The following is a 14345-nucleotide window of genomic DNA, read 5'->3' on the forward strand; positions in this document are numbered from 1 at the left end:
AATTGTCAGCATTTTTCAAGAAAATTTCTTGTATTCAATTCATAAAATTCATCAAAAGCGTATTCATAAAAAACCCTTACAAAGAATCTGATAAATACTGAAGAATACTGTATGTAAAGATAACGCACTGCTGCTTTTCTAACTTATAATTCATTACTCTACTTGCCTGCTGAAATTAAATTTTATTGTTATTCAGAGATGGAAAATTAGCCTCTGTATATGTATAATTGCAAAAATAGATATGCAGTGATAAATAAATTTTTAAATTTATGATTATTTTTATATTATGACTTGTATTATGACCATTTATGTCAAAGTATGCCTATTTTAAGTAGCTGAATTATATTTTCTTACTACATTTGAATATCTTGTTCATCATTAACTTTGATTCACTGCATTAGTTTTATTAGTCATTATTCCATTGTTTAATATGTTTCTAGTATTATCAGTTTCAAAATATGGAGTTATAATTCAAATAACACTGCAATAATCAGTTCAACGTTCATTAATAAACATAGAAAGTGAATTATAATTGTAATATTTTTTATCGGATTTTACTGTATTTTTATACGAAAATTTTCAAGAACTTATGTTGTTTAATTCTTGAAAATGATTTTACTGTAATACTGTGCATATACTTCTGTGTTGTCCATCATTCTGTCAGTATTGTTATCAACGATGAGCGTGCAACTTCAATTGGGAAAACCAGCGCCAAACTTTAAAGCAATGGGTGTGGCTAACAATAAGTTTCAAGAAATCCGATTAGATGATTTCAAAGGTCGATATTTAGTACTGTTTTTCTATCCTCGTGATTTTACGTTTGTCTGCCCAACAGAAATAGTTGCTTTCAGCGATCGCATTGAAGAATTTAACAAACTTAATTGCTCTGTGGTCGCCTGCTCCACGGACAGTGAATATTCACATCTTGCTTGGATAAGAACTCCAAGAAAACATGGTGGCTTGGGCGAGATGAAAATTCCGATTTTAGCAGATCCTACTCACAAAATTTCAAGCGATTATTCTGTTTTTGATGCGGAAAAAGGACTTGCCTATCGTGGTTTGTTTATCATTGATCATAATGGTATTTTGCGACAGATTATAGTTAATGATTTGCCAGTTGGACGAAATGTGGATGAGGTACTGCGTTTAATTCAAGCTCTTCGTCACGCCGATGAATTTGGTGAAGTATGTCCGGCTAATTGGAAACCTGGTGGCTTAACTATAAGACCGGACAAGAGTGAAGAGTATTTTAGCAAAGCTGGCTAATTCGTACAGTTGGTTTCTGATGCCTTTTGCAGTAGATTTCATGATTTGATTTTAGTGGAAAAATTTTTAGAAATTCATATATATTTAATGTGGTTCTGTTAATTCTGGGTTTTGATTTTGGCCATAGATTTATCTTTTATATATTAATTTATATGGCTTTATACATTAAAAGTATGCTTCTCGTGCAGTCATTGTTTGTAAAATTTGTTGCACTTTTGTGTGTTACATTTTTCGTGAATGATAAAGCAACGTAAACAACTTCTAGTTGTAAACTTCGATTTGTTTACTGTAAACTTTTAGTTGTAAATTCATCTAGAAGTAATTTTAATGTTATAAATATATGAGAATTACATTTTTAATGGTATTTTAAACGTATGTTTGTAATTTCGAAATTGATTAATGTAATTTGCTAAAATTCATCGTATGTTTATGAATTGAATCTAAGTCATAAATAGTATAACCTGTTTGAACATGACCTAGTAATCAGAACTTAAAGTTCAAGCATTCCATAAGCAAATTACCCATAGCAAATTATTAAATGTAAATAAAGTTTTTGATATTTATTTTTTTCACATATATTCGATTGTTTGAAGTGTTCAAAGATATCTCACTCATAATATTTCAACAATCTACTCTTATAAATTAAAAAAATGTATATAACATCACTTTAAAGCATATTTATGTTTATGTGCAGAATTTTAATTTATACACATGGAAATTACTAACTTATACCGCACGGTAAATACCGATTTTCAAGTATGGTTCTATTTCTTAAACTGCAAAATTAGTAAGTATTTTAAATCTAAAAGCATTTATTTAATTCAGTTTTGCTAAAATTTTCTTTATTTTAAAATGTAAATTTTTTTTATTTCTTAAATTAGAAATAAACTGCCATGCGGTAAATCAAAATATAATGTTGATAAAAATCTTATTTGAAACTTAATTAAAGAACATGTATTTAATTTTGTAAAAGTAAATTAGATTAATATGCATTAATGGAAATTTTTTGTGAAATCTTAATTGAATTAAAGAATATGATACTTTGTTAAAAACAGTATTTTTTCATATAATAAATAAATCATTGTCAATAATAAAAGATAGCAAAAATATACATTTGCATTATTATGCATTTATGCCGAAAGATACAAATATAGCATGAAATATGCGCATCAATAGAAAAAATAATAATAAATTGCTTTGTTAATCTCAAGATTCTGTAAGAAATTAAACTGGATTTTGATGTTTATTGAGTTTAGCTGCGAAAGTGAAAAGAACATTACGATTGACTAATCTGACTACATGTTTCATAATAATCTCTGCGTATTTATCAATTAGAAATATTGTCCCATGAGATTCTGGATTGATAATTATACTTTGCTTTGTGTTGGCTTGTTATTTCAAACTAGTCGATTCCTTGTCACTTACTTTATTGTATTTACCTTTAGTTCGAACAGGTGTTAACAAGGCAATAATCTCATTTTCATAAAAGTTTTATTAAATTCAATACTAAAGTAGAAAAGATATCATTATTCTAGTATATATATAATCCAATAAATAATAATCTTAGGCTAAACATTTTTTAATTGTAATATTGAATTAGATTAAATACCTGATAAATGACTCGATTTGAGAAAACACACTGTCCCTGAAAAAATGTGCAGAAAAATTTGTTTAAATTTGTAATTTAATATTTATTAAAATGGCAGACATGAATATTTCTGGATAATAATTTTCAGCAATTCAATATTAGGCTAGATATAAAATAAGATAAGATAAGATATATAAAAATCAATAAAAATCATCTCACCATTTTCTAGACTAAACAAGGATAGAAGAATAGAAAATCCGTTCTGTGTAATCGTAAAATTTTCGCGTAAACTGACTTTTTACAAACATAAGCTTTTACTTTGTTTCGCAATGCTTAAAAATTAAATAACTCGCTATGATAAACTCTATGATGAAAAAACATGTATATTATAATTTTGATTAATTAGATTAAAAAACTGCACGTTAAAAAATAAACAAGATCGGAATCGAGTATATGTGTGCAAGAACGACTATAGTTTTTCATTCCCTACACTGTGAACAATTTAACTCAATACATGTATATATTAACAAATTTGTAACATATTTATTCATTTACTTTTATGTATTCCAGAATTATTGTGATATGTAAAGCTATTGTTCATTAACGCCTTTTGTATTAAAAAAAACTGTATAGCAAAACTTATACTGTTTAAATTGTATATAAGCAGAAGCAATTAATAAATCAAAATAACAGATAAAAAATGATAATAAATTTAGTATAAATATGTACTGCAGACTGAAAATTTATTATTAAAACTTTACATGAATTTTTAGTTTTATCAATGTCCTTAAATTAAATTTATTTGAGGTTTTTCCAGTGTTACTGCATTGTTCATGAAGGTATTATTGTTTACAATTTTATCTTTCTAATTTATTGCATCCACTTACAAATAGCATAGTGAGCTATATTCAATTCTTTAACGTGCCGTACATTGATGACCAAAAGTTCAGGTGCCGGTTTATGCTTCTTATCAAAGCTTAACCAGAATGCCTTCTACTTTATCTGTAACCCATTTTCATTTATTCATTAATTGTAATTTCTAGGTGAGCTGTTTCTCATGGTCTACATAGATAACGTTTTGCATTTATTAGTTTGTTAATCTGTGCAATTCAAATAATACTTATTATAACATATTTTTGATTTAATAAATTCAAAGTTTAGCCAAATTTATTCAAGGAAGCCTAATTAAAGAATTGTAATAGCATTCTAAATTCTGACGGATATTGAAAAATATTAAAATGGAATAATTGTATAAAGTAATTTTAGTATGCGAAGTTAATCTATTCAATTTGTCCAAAACTGAAATCTGTGTATTAATTCACAGAGACAGCATCTTTTATTTCTTTCTCTATTGTTTGATAAAGTTTGATTTCAAAAAATTTACAACATGTTCATATTAAAAAATATTTTAAAACAAATCCTAAAAATTCTTTATTTGCATTGATCGAAATTTGAAAATTTGTAAAATAATGAAACAAGAAGTGAATTTTGCCTTTCATCAGTGTTGGATTTCAACAGTTTTTTAACATTTTAAATTGATTATTCTATTATTTAGTCATTTTATTTATCACGTCTACAAATTAATTTTAAAAATTTATTTTCAAATTGTTAATTACCTTGAGACAATTGTAAAATTAAGTGTACATATACATTCCGTGTTTAATATTGTTTTGATATTAGTTTTACATTATTTTTATTGTATATTTTTAATTTATCAGTTAAGATAATTTTTTGAGTTGTGTTTAAGTGAAATTGTTAAATTATTATTTGAATTGTGAAAATAATAATAACAATACGGATTATTATTATTATTCAATAGATAAAATTTTTACAGAATTTTGAAAATACAGAGGACGTTGTTATTCATTTGTAATATTATATTCTAAAAGAAGGATCATAAAAATATTTGCATTTTGTCTCGAAATGTTTGCTTGACGTTGATGTTGCTTAGCAAGCCGACCGACCGGCCAGCTTTGTGAAATTGTCGATAGCAACCACTTACTTCTTCTCTCCAGCAGTTATTATAAGCAGGTGAAAGAAGAGGAGACAGCCAGATTTACAGATGCATCATACGTGTGTGCATATGGAATGACGACTATATGTATTCCTTTTGCAGCGTCATCAAAACAGGTGAAACGAACAGCAGGCAGAGCCAGACGCCAACTGCACTATGCAATCCAGCTGCTGATACACATATGTCGTTGTTGTTGTTGAGAAAAAGTCGATTTCACTAGTCAGCAGCTGTCAACATGGGGTTGGTTTTGTCCACATCTAAATCCTGCATCTGGTCTTGCAGATGGCTAAAATTCGTCATCTAACGATGCGCTTTTTGCTCAACATCTTACAATTGTCAATGACTATTTTTGCGAAACTTCCTTTCAAGTTTTCTCAGTTATGTGCTTGAGCTTGCAAATCGATTTCAACACTTTTCCCACAACCCCGCACAACAGCAGATGGCAATTATTTGGATCAAAAATTGTTCTTCATTTTGCCTGAGAATTTTCATTTCATAATCACAATGAACAATACACTATTTCATTTCTTTTGCAAATCAAGCATGCTTTACACTCATGCAGCTGCTTGAAACATTCAATTTCTATTGAAATTAGCTTTTTGAAAGAAGAAAAAAAACTGTTTTTGTAAATTTTATTTGCTATATAATCCAATGTTTAAATATCATTCGGGCGTGGCTGAGATAGTGAAACAAGACGACTGCACGCTTCACATGTCGATTTAGCCTGCTGTGAATGAAAGTTGAATAATTGAACATCTGCTCAGGTGCACATACGGATCGCTGAGAATTTGGGAGCTTGAACGGGGGACACCTGCTAATTTTAACATTATTCACAGAAATAAAAATATTCTCATTTGAATCAAAATTATATTTAAAATTCACAAACAAAAACAAAAGTTTTCATTACTTTCAATTTTAAATATGCATATTTACACAAGGAAGATGATTAAGACTTTAATTTATATATTTTTTATTGGAATCAGATATGAAAATCAAAAATTCAAAACTTATTATTTCAAATTGTATTCTTCACACAATCAGTCTTACAGTCGTCCTCGAGAATTTAGACATATTATGCAAGCTATTAAATTGACAATTCAATTTCATTCAACATTTTTCAGAATAAGTTGTATAACAAAACTGAAAACTTTTTCATAAAAAATTGAAACAAAATCAATAAGTTTACAAATGCAAAATTGTTTGAATAATTTAAATGGATGCTATCAACAACAGCAATGTTTTTTCAAGTACGCTTTATGGTTTTTGTCTTTTTGCTTTAAAATCCTATTTCTATTAAAATTGTATGATGAACCAAAATAGTCTAGTTTGTTGATGATGAACAAATCTATTGAAACATCTGCTCAGTGGATTTTCCATTCAAAATTGAAAGTGCCGTCGCGTTTGGTGGCTTGTTGTGCACTTTACTGATGGCTTTCGATTTTAGCTTCGTGCAATTGTGCTGCTAATAATGAACTGAGCAGAGAGATTGGCAATCTAATTACAACTGTTCGTGCTTAATTTCTTTATACTTTTTTTCTCAACTGAACAGCAGTTTATATTTTAATTTAAATATTTAATCAGCTTTTTACTGAAGTCTCATATCGTACAAAGATAATGATTTAATCCAATGGTAGCACTGTAAGATGAATAAATTGTTTAAAATGAAGAAAAATGTTAAAAAATAAAAAGTAAAAATTGTTATTATCAAAGTTATATGCTGCTATTGGATTTAGTGATAAGAAAAAGCATTTGTTTCGCAAAATAAATTGTTTTGATGCAAGAAACCATCTCACCCGCAGAGAGTATGAAAAAATTGAGGTCAGACAAAAGGACAGAGATTAAAAATCAATGAAAATTTCCAACGTTACTGATTGGTCATTTTTGACCAACACTTCAATTGTGATTGGCTGAAATTCATTGGGCAGTGTCCGCCTAGTTGACATTGCTTTGCAGGAATGGCAAACAACATTGGCTACGATTTGTAACCTAAAAAGCGGTCGAACGAAGCTTAAAAAATTCAGTAAACTTGCGCTGCTTAGCCCTGATCGTTGGCTGTCTGATTTTTTCCTTCTCAACTCAACTCTGTTAACAAAAACTGTTTGTTGGCAAGTGCCGATAGTGAATCCGTCTTGAGGTTTTCCATCTGGCACCAACGTCCGACGTTGCGTCTGTTTCACACCTGTTGCTTTTCAGAACAGCAGCTGACGGATACCAACCCCTCCAACCAACACTGGTCGAAGCTCAGTTCAACTGAAATCTGTTGACTTCACTGTTTGTCTCTTATCAACCGAGAACTTATTCACTTTCTTCATCTCACTGCTCTGTGAAAAGTACTTCTTTACTTTGGTATTCAAAGTCCAGTGATGTCACAAATCATAGTTAGTGATGATCCTGTTAATCCAGTGGACATTTTCAGTCCGAGTTTGAAGCGAAGCGCCGAAGCGGCAGCAACTCTGAATCAGCTTAAACAAATGGTGCCATCATTGCGATCTCGTCGAATTGCATCTGATGATGTGGAATTTCTGCAGCATGTTATCGACTACATTCAACATCTTCAAAAGCAGCTCAGTCTTGACAATAATGTCAAATCTCATCAGCCGAATGCTGGCCTTGCTTCTCAGAATCACTAAAGCCATAAGCGTCGTCTAGTCGTGCAGCATTGCCATGTCTGCTTATTGAATCATCCTTTGGTGTTCCTTGCCCGACGCTTTTTCTTCGTCTTAAAAAGTTAAATTTTATTTGCTTGTTTTCCCATTGCTTTATTTTTTTAATATTACTTTTAAATGTTTATGTCATTCTTCTAAATTGAATTAAAAGTATTTGCATTGTATTGTGTGTGTGATTGTGATGATTTGGGGAAACAGTTAAAAAATGTAGTTCATCATCACGCCAACCGGGTATTACTGCCCACTGGCGTCTCGTATCGAACTCAGTTTGCATTATTAATATATGGGTGGACGGACTATTTCTGCGCAGTTAAAACAGCCCATTTAAAAATTTATGCATAAGAAAGCATCCATTTAAGTTCGTTTCGTGAAATAAATCTGCTTTTAAACTATCATCCATCACTAACATGATCGATATATTGCAAGTGACGCAATGTTTGTTCAAAAAAAGAATGAAAAACTTTGAGCAACCGTCGTAACTCGTTTTATAAATGCAGCATTTGTCACTTTTCAATTTGACACTTATAAATTAGATTTATCATAAATTAGCTTAACACTGAGCTTTTCAAAATTATCCAACAGCCAATGGACATGAAATATGCTTTTATTCATGTTCAAGAATAACTTGTTTTTTATTTGAATTCAATGAATGTTTTTGTTGTCACGCATGAAACTGGTTGTGATGAAAAATTTAAAATAATTGATGAACAAATGGAAAAGCTGACTACTGCTTTTGGTGGCATTTCAATTTGGATGATTAATATTCGTTTAAAAAAAGATTTTTCTTTCAGCTTGAAATAAATTAACAAACACTTGAGAAGTAAAAGCGCCGATAAGCAATAACAATTATTCATTGAATATGTTTGTGTAGTAGAATGATTTTTTTTCTACTACATACAGCGCAACAACACTGCATAAATACTACTTTTTCAAGCTCTATCATTAAAATTAATGCACATCAGTATAGTTGCTTTGTGATATTTATAAATGATCAATTGAATGAGTCTGTTTTTTAGTGTTATGTTGAGTTTGATTGAATGAGTCTTCAATATATGAAACATTTATGAAATTATTTTTGTCCAATGTTCAAAGAATATAATGAAAATTTTATTTTAACATCAGTGAATATTTTTTCACTCTTCATTTTACATAAAATTTTTGTCAAAGAATAGAATATACTGAATAATAAAATAGAATGAAATGTTCTTGTAAAAAATTAATGCTAAATGTAGTTATTATGCTAATGAAAGGTTTAAGCTAACTGAATAATTAACATATTTAGTTGAGTCTTGCAGATGCTTTTTTTGTGTTGTTGGAAGTCTATAAACAATTGGGATTGGGTGGAGGATTGATTTTCAAGGTTGATAAGTTGGTTGGATGTTTGTCAAGATGCAGTTCTTTTTGTTAAGATCTGTCAGCTGGATATATACCGTTGACCGGTTTCTTAGCAAATGATCACGCTGACCCATTTGTGAGGCAATTATGTTTTGGAATTTCAGCTTTTCCTTTGACAATCCCGTGCACGTGGCCACCTAGATCAGACGTCCTACTGTGGATCAGGTGCCAATGTCGACAGACTGACGCCAAATAACGATTTGGTCATGTCAGCTTTGTGCTTGTCAAGTTGACAGAATAGTGGACAAGTACTGATTTTTGACAAGCAGTGACCATGGCCCAGGTGGGCTGCAGACGTTCGGTCGCCTGTTTAAGCTTTCGATCAATGACTGATCTGGGTTATTATTACAGTCCAATGGCAGGAGACCACTTGACCATTACCGGACACACCAAGGCACCTGCAGGGTTTCAGGTGATTTTTTTAATCCTTCATCTTTCAAAAAATGGCGATGCTCATTTGATTACACGAACATCAAAAATTGTTTAATAAACTTCAAGTTTAAAATCTCATTTATCAAGAAAATGTTTATACTGATGCCTTTTAAACATGAAATGTGATATTTTTTGCAAAACATTTTTGTTCTTAAACCAATGCCTGCCATTGCTAACAGTTTTAACTAATATTAACACTTTGAAAATTGAAGTGTTGACATTGTATCTTATTCCTGAGCTTGATGATTTAAAGCATGCCTCATTAGCTTTATCGATTACGAATATTATATAGAAAATGAACTGTACTTTCTTTTATGCATGGAGTAAATTTTAATTTTAGCATTTCTTGTTTTTTTTAATTGAAACTTGGCATTCTCATCAAAATAAATACTTGTTGCATGTTTTGCTCTGATGAATTTATATTTTTCATAATTTACATACAATCATTTTTGAAGCATAAAAGTGATGCAAAAAATTATCATTCAACTAGAAAAAAATATGCTTTTCACTGATGGTTAAAATAGTTTTATTCATTAAATGGAACAATTTTTTCAGTTTCAGTAGGATAATAGATTTGTAAGCATTGGTAAAAATGCCAAGGTCGGTGTTTCTAGTAAAATGTTACAACAGAATTTGAAACTGTTTGAGAAAAGTTGCTTGAATGCAACGCGTTTGCGATTGTATTTTAAATTAGCAACTTTGATTTCTCTTTTACTCAGAGAAAACAGTTTCACTGATAAAGATTTTAATATAATGTATTTTTAAACTTTTCCATTTGGAAATGATAGAACAAATTTTAGTTGCAGAAAATGAGAAGAAATTAAAGTATCCAAAAGTAGTGATTGTATACTTATTGACGTAAACTTTGAGGATTAAAAAAACAACTCGAAATAATTAGAAAGTAACATAACGGCGTCAAGCTGAAACTCTTTGGCCATCTATTTTCTAGATGAAGCTGTTTTTGCAAAGCACGTGTTTGTTTGAGCGTCTGCTTAGCAGATTTAAATTTTAAATGATCCAGAAGAGAGTTGTTTACGCCAGCAATTTATTAGGGTCGATGGCGCAATGCGGTCAAAAATTCATTAGGTAAAGGCACAATGACCGGATGGCAACCGAGACCGGTCGATCACTGCTAATATTGGACACATTGAATATTGAAGGGGGGAGGTTGGTTAGCTTTTCAGCACGGGAAAATTGTTCCAGCAGACAGACGGTTCTTTAATTCGTCTCAAAACTGGCATCTGTTCGACGCTGCGTTCCAAGTGTGCACGTGTCCATTTCCTTTAATAATAATAATAATAATAATAATGATAATGTTAGCCAGCTGTACTACACCGCTTCAGCTTTACACATCCACAACAACAACAACACCATGTTGTATCCTGGTTGTATTGGATATGATCAATTCTTCGACAAAGTTGATTTGAAAATTTCAAAATATTCAAATAAACATCATTTTACAAGAAGTATAAATTGCTGGGTGAACAATTTTACATTGGGATAAAAAATTTCTCTCTCACTTATCAAGCTAAGATTGATTTCTATTGAAACGAGAAAAGAATGCGGGCATGTTTGTACAACTTGTGTACTTTGTTTTCTTGAGAAAATATTTGCCACAATTCAGCAAAGAATGTGTCAGTCCGACGTTGGCAAAGTAAACATTATAAAAAACATAGCTTATTTGCTTTTAAAGCAAGAATAGAACTGTAGATTTGCATTCCGTGTAAATTTGATAAGCAAATTGTGAAGTATGCATGCATAGAAAAGAACATTAAAAAGTGTCAGAATTTACTTGATTTTTTAAATATAATAAAGTTTTATTATTGATAGTGTTGTAAACATTTTCAAGCATTGTACTTCAAGATGAAAATAAATCACATTTGTTACTTACATAAAGCATGCTTTAAAATTATTTACATTTTAAATAAATGAGCCTCTATTTTCAATAGCTAATCTTAAGATAAATTTGCAAGTTTATTATCTTCCACTGAGCAAGTGTTCTACTATAATTCAGAAACTTTGAGGTGTTTTTCGTCTTTTCAGTAAAGCTCAAAACGAATTCTTTTCAGCATTTAAATTTTATTGAAAAATTGTTGTTTTCTTGAATTGCTTTTTCACATAAAATTTGATCTTGAAATTTTTAAACACAGTAATGCAAGGTTAGTTTTGTTTGCAAGGTAAGCCAAATTTCTTTTTTATTCTTTTAGTAAAATTATAACACAAAGGATAACTTTGCTTTTAATTTTCAATATTTCCTTATTATTCAATTCTTTTATTATTATTGTTCTTCTTCTTCTTCTTCAACGATCTTTCAACCTATAAGTCCTTTTCAGTGCAACTGAACCGTGTCGTGCATGACATTCTGAAACATGCCGTGAAAGCTAATCGAATTGACCCCATCATCGTCATGGCAACATTCCCATGCAGGCAGCTCATAAATTCTTCATTTCCTGTTTCTTATACTAACCATTGTATTATATTATATTATATTTCTGTTCTATTTTATAAGAACAAGATTTTCCTGATTTTAAAAATTTTATTTAACAGCGAAAAACCGCTTCTATTCAGTAAAAATAATTTTAATTTTTGTGTTGCTTGTATTAAATGCTTAAATTTTTAATGTTACAATATTTTATTTGAATGTAACTTTTGTTTCAATCAAACGGTACATTGATTGACTGTAGAACGTGACGTGATAATTTAAAATAAATATTTTTGAAATTTGCATTTTGATATCAGCCTGCTTAAACGTTGATGTATTGGAAAAATATTTGAAAATTTTAATCTTTTTAAGCTTATAAGTAAGCATTGCAATTTTACCGTTGAAATAAGTGGACAAAAGAGTTTTTTCTTTTAATTTTATATTTTTATTATTAAAAACTGCAGAAATATTATTGCATAAAAAAATTCTAAATGTAAAATTTAATAGAAAATATATTTGACAACTTCAGAATAGTATTATCAGATGTAATGACTTCCTTCGAAAATTGTCCAATTTAAACTGGTGCATTGTTAATTGAAAATCCAACTGTCGTCTTTACTTCTTTTTATTATAAATTTAAACGAAAGAAACATTGTTAAACAGCGTGAAATGGTTTTATTGGAATGAGAAATTGCATTTCTCAACATGACAAGCAGCTTGCGTGCCTCGACGGTATTATTATTCACTGCTAGTTGGGGCATTTTATTGTTTGCATGCTTGAACAAGTCCATATGCTTTCTACTTGGTCGGGATCGATTTGTCAATTTTGAACTTGTAACAAATTTGTCGACCATTTATAATTGTTATAAATTGCTTCACAGTATTGCCGGATATTGTGAATGGCGCAATTTGTCGCCTGCAAAGTGAACTCGACAAGGCGAACGTAATTTCAAGAATATTCATCACCGAACTGATGCAGTGTGTTCAAATTTTGCATGATAATTTTTCCCAAGGACGCATGCCAATTTTTGACCGTCGATGAATCATCATTCATTATGGCACCACAACAGTCGGTCTGGAAGTACGGCACACCTGCGACGCCATTGCAGCCCGCAAAGCTTATTTTGCGGTCGAAGCAGGCTGACATGACCCTGTTAAACAACCAACTGACCGTAGCTTAACCGTGAGAGCGGCATGGAACCAACAGAAAAAATATATATCCCAATTGGGGCACATTGCAACAAATCTGCAATTGGCATAGCCGGGACGCCGGCACGTCGCCACTGTGCACCTGCAGCTGCACGAAGCGTGGGATTGCAAATCACCTCCATTGTTGACCTTGTAGTTTCCTTGTTCCAAACTCGGGCACGTAAACAAATTTAGCCGGATGCTAACCAATGCCATCTTTATGCAGCTATCCTTCACTAGGTACAACAATATAGCACACGAACAATGTAAACTGCTTCATTGTAATGAAATATATTTATTTCCCACACCCACATCCCCCCTCCTCACACACACACACACACACACACACACACACATATTGGCTTTAATAAAATAATAAACTGTTATTATAAATGATGTTAATTTGTTTGAAATGGGATTTCATTATAACTTTCAATTTCTACAATGATCATTTAGTTATTTTTTAAAATAATTTTCCGGTTTTGTTTTAAATTTTGCCAAAAATATGAAACTTATTCAAAATTCTGTTTTCAATTTCGAATAATTAATAACAAATGATGGCTTGCACTGCCTCAAAATCAAAATGCAAACCTGCTTATCAGTTTTTGCAAAAAACTTTTTAACATTAAGAATTGAAATTGTATTAGTTAACATTTCGCTAAAAATAGTTTTCATTTGACCATTTATTGATATTCAATGTAAATGATGTTGCAGTTTTATAAAATGAAAGCAAATTTGCAAAATTCTCATTTGTTTGCTTTCAATCAGTTTGTGCGTTAAGCTAACAGTTATTGGATTCATTTAGCAGCTTGAGCACCGAGATCAAATCACCACAAAGCGATGCCTGCTGTTGACCATTTGACCGCTGCGGCTGTTTTCCTTTCATAAATCGCGTTTGCTCATAAAATAGGTCAGCTGGCGCCATCGGATTTTCCGAAAGATTGTCAATCTGCTAAAGCATATTGGCCAGTGAAGTGTTATCTGCTTGCAAGATTTTTCATTGCATAAGTGAATAATTAATAGATTAGTACAGCCTGTCACCGACTGTTCCTCAATTTTTCTGCATTAGCATTATCATCACTTGTGCACTAATGTTCAGCATTTTTCGAATGCTAGCAAGAATTCAGCTTTTCAAAAATCATAAACAAATTATAAATTTTTAAACAAAATTGTGTTAGCAAAAATAAAGAAAAAAGCATAAATAGCATCTGCTTAACTGAATAGTAATAAACGTGAAAAGTTCAATTTTTAGGAGTGACAATGTACTCAAAGGACAAATACATGTTGAGAGTTTAAAGTTCGCTAAAGAATTAATTCTTGAAAGTAAAACTTTGTAATGGAAGAAGAAAACAAAATTCCCAGCGTGTTCATTGA

General features: G+C 30.7%; 4 protein-coding genes across 4 annotated transcripts; all 4 read left to right on the forward strand.

Annotated features, from left to right (window-relative positions):
- Positions 1-678: 678 nt before the first annotated feature.
- Tsp_00400 (peroxiredoxin-2) lies at positions 679-1266 on the forward strand. Its single transcript, XM_003376171.1, has one exon. It carries the CDS (start codon positions 679-681, stop codon positions 1264-1266), a length of 588 nt encoding a protein of 195 aa, XP_003376219.1.
- Positions 1267-7231: 5965 nt separating this feature from the next.
- Tsp_00399 (DNA-binding protein inhibitor ID-1) lies at positions 7232-7498 on the forward strand. The gene has a single exon (XM_003376172.1). It carries the CDS (start codon positions 7232-7234, stop codon positions 7496-7498), a length of 267 nt encoding a protein of 88 aa, XP_003376220.1.
- Positions 7499-8179: 681 nt separating this feature from the next.
- Tsp_00398 (orotidine 5'-phosphate decarboxylase) lies at positions 8180-9125 on the forward strand. The gene is made up of 2 exons (XM_003376173.1): positions 8180-8300; positions 8944-9125. The coding sequence occupies exons 1-2, from the start codon at positions 8180-8182 to the stop codon at positions 9123-9125; spliced, it is 303 nt and encodes a 100-aa protein (XP_003376221.1).
- Positions 9126-11513: 2388 nt separating this feature from the next.
- On the forward strand, positions 11514-12964 carry Tsp_00397 (hypothetical protein). The gene is made up of 5 exons (XM_003376174.1): positions 11514-11520; positions 11695-11813; positions 12156-12204; positions 12665-12726; positions 12797-12964. The coding sequence occupies exons 1-5, from the start codon at positions 11514-11516 to the stop codon at positions 12962-12964; spliced, it is 405 nt and encodes a 134-aa protein (XP_003376222.1).
- Positions 12965-14345: the final 1381 nt, after the last annotated feature.

Source organism: Trichinella spiralis (genome assembly GCF_000181795.1).
Source record: "Trichinella spiralis strain ISS 195 chromosome Unknown Scfld4, whole genome shotgun sequence".
Lineage (NCBI taxonomy): Eukaryota > Metazoa > Nematoda > Enoplea > Trichinellida > Trichinellidae > Trichinella > Trichinella spiralis.

What these genes read in the sequence shown, in the direction of transcription:
- Tsp_00398 (XM_003376173.1), top strand. Translation starts at nt 8,180, where the DNA reads ATGAATGTTTTTGTTGTCACGCATGAAACTGGTTGTGATGAAAAATTT. An exon ending in AATTTGGATGATTAATATTC is followed by an intron (nt 8,301 to 8,943) that starts GTTTAAAAAAAG and finishes CTTTTTGTTAAG; the next exon opens with ATCTGTCAGCTGGATATATA.
- Tsp_00397 (XM_003376174.1), top strand. An exon ending in TCATAAATTCTTCATTTCCT is followed by an intron (nt 11,814 to 12,155) that starts GTTTCTTATACT and finishes AATCTTTTTAAG; the next exon opens with CTTATAAGTAAGCATTGCAA. An exon ending in GTGAACTCGACAAGGCGAAC is followed by an intron (nt 12,727 to 12,796) that starts GTAATTTCAAGA and finishes ATTTTTCCCAAG; the next exon opens with GACGCATGCCAATTTTTGAC.
- Tsp_00400 (XM_003376171.1), top strand. Translation starts at nt 679, where the DNA reads ATGAGCGTGCAACTTCAATTGGGAAAACCAGCGCCAAACTTTAAAGCA.
- Tsp_00399 (XM_003376172.1), top strand. Translation starts at nt 7,232, where the DNA reads ATGTCACAAATCATAGTTAGTGATGATCCTGTTAATCCAGTGGACATT.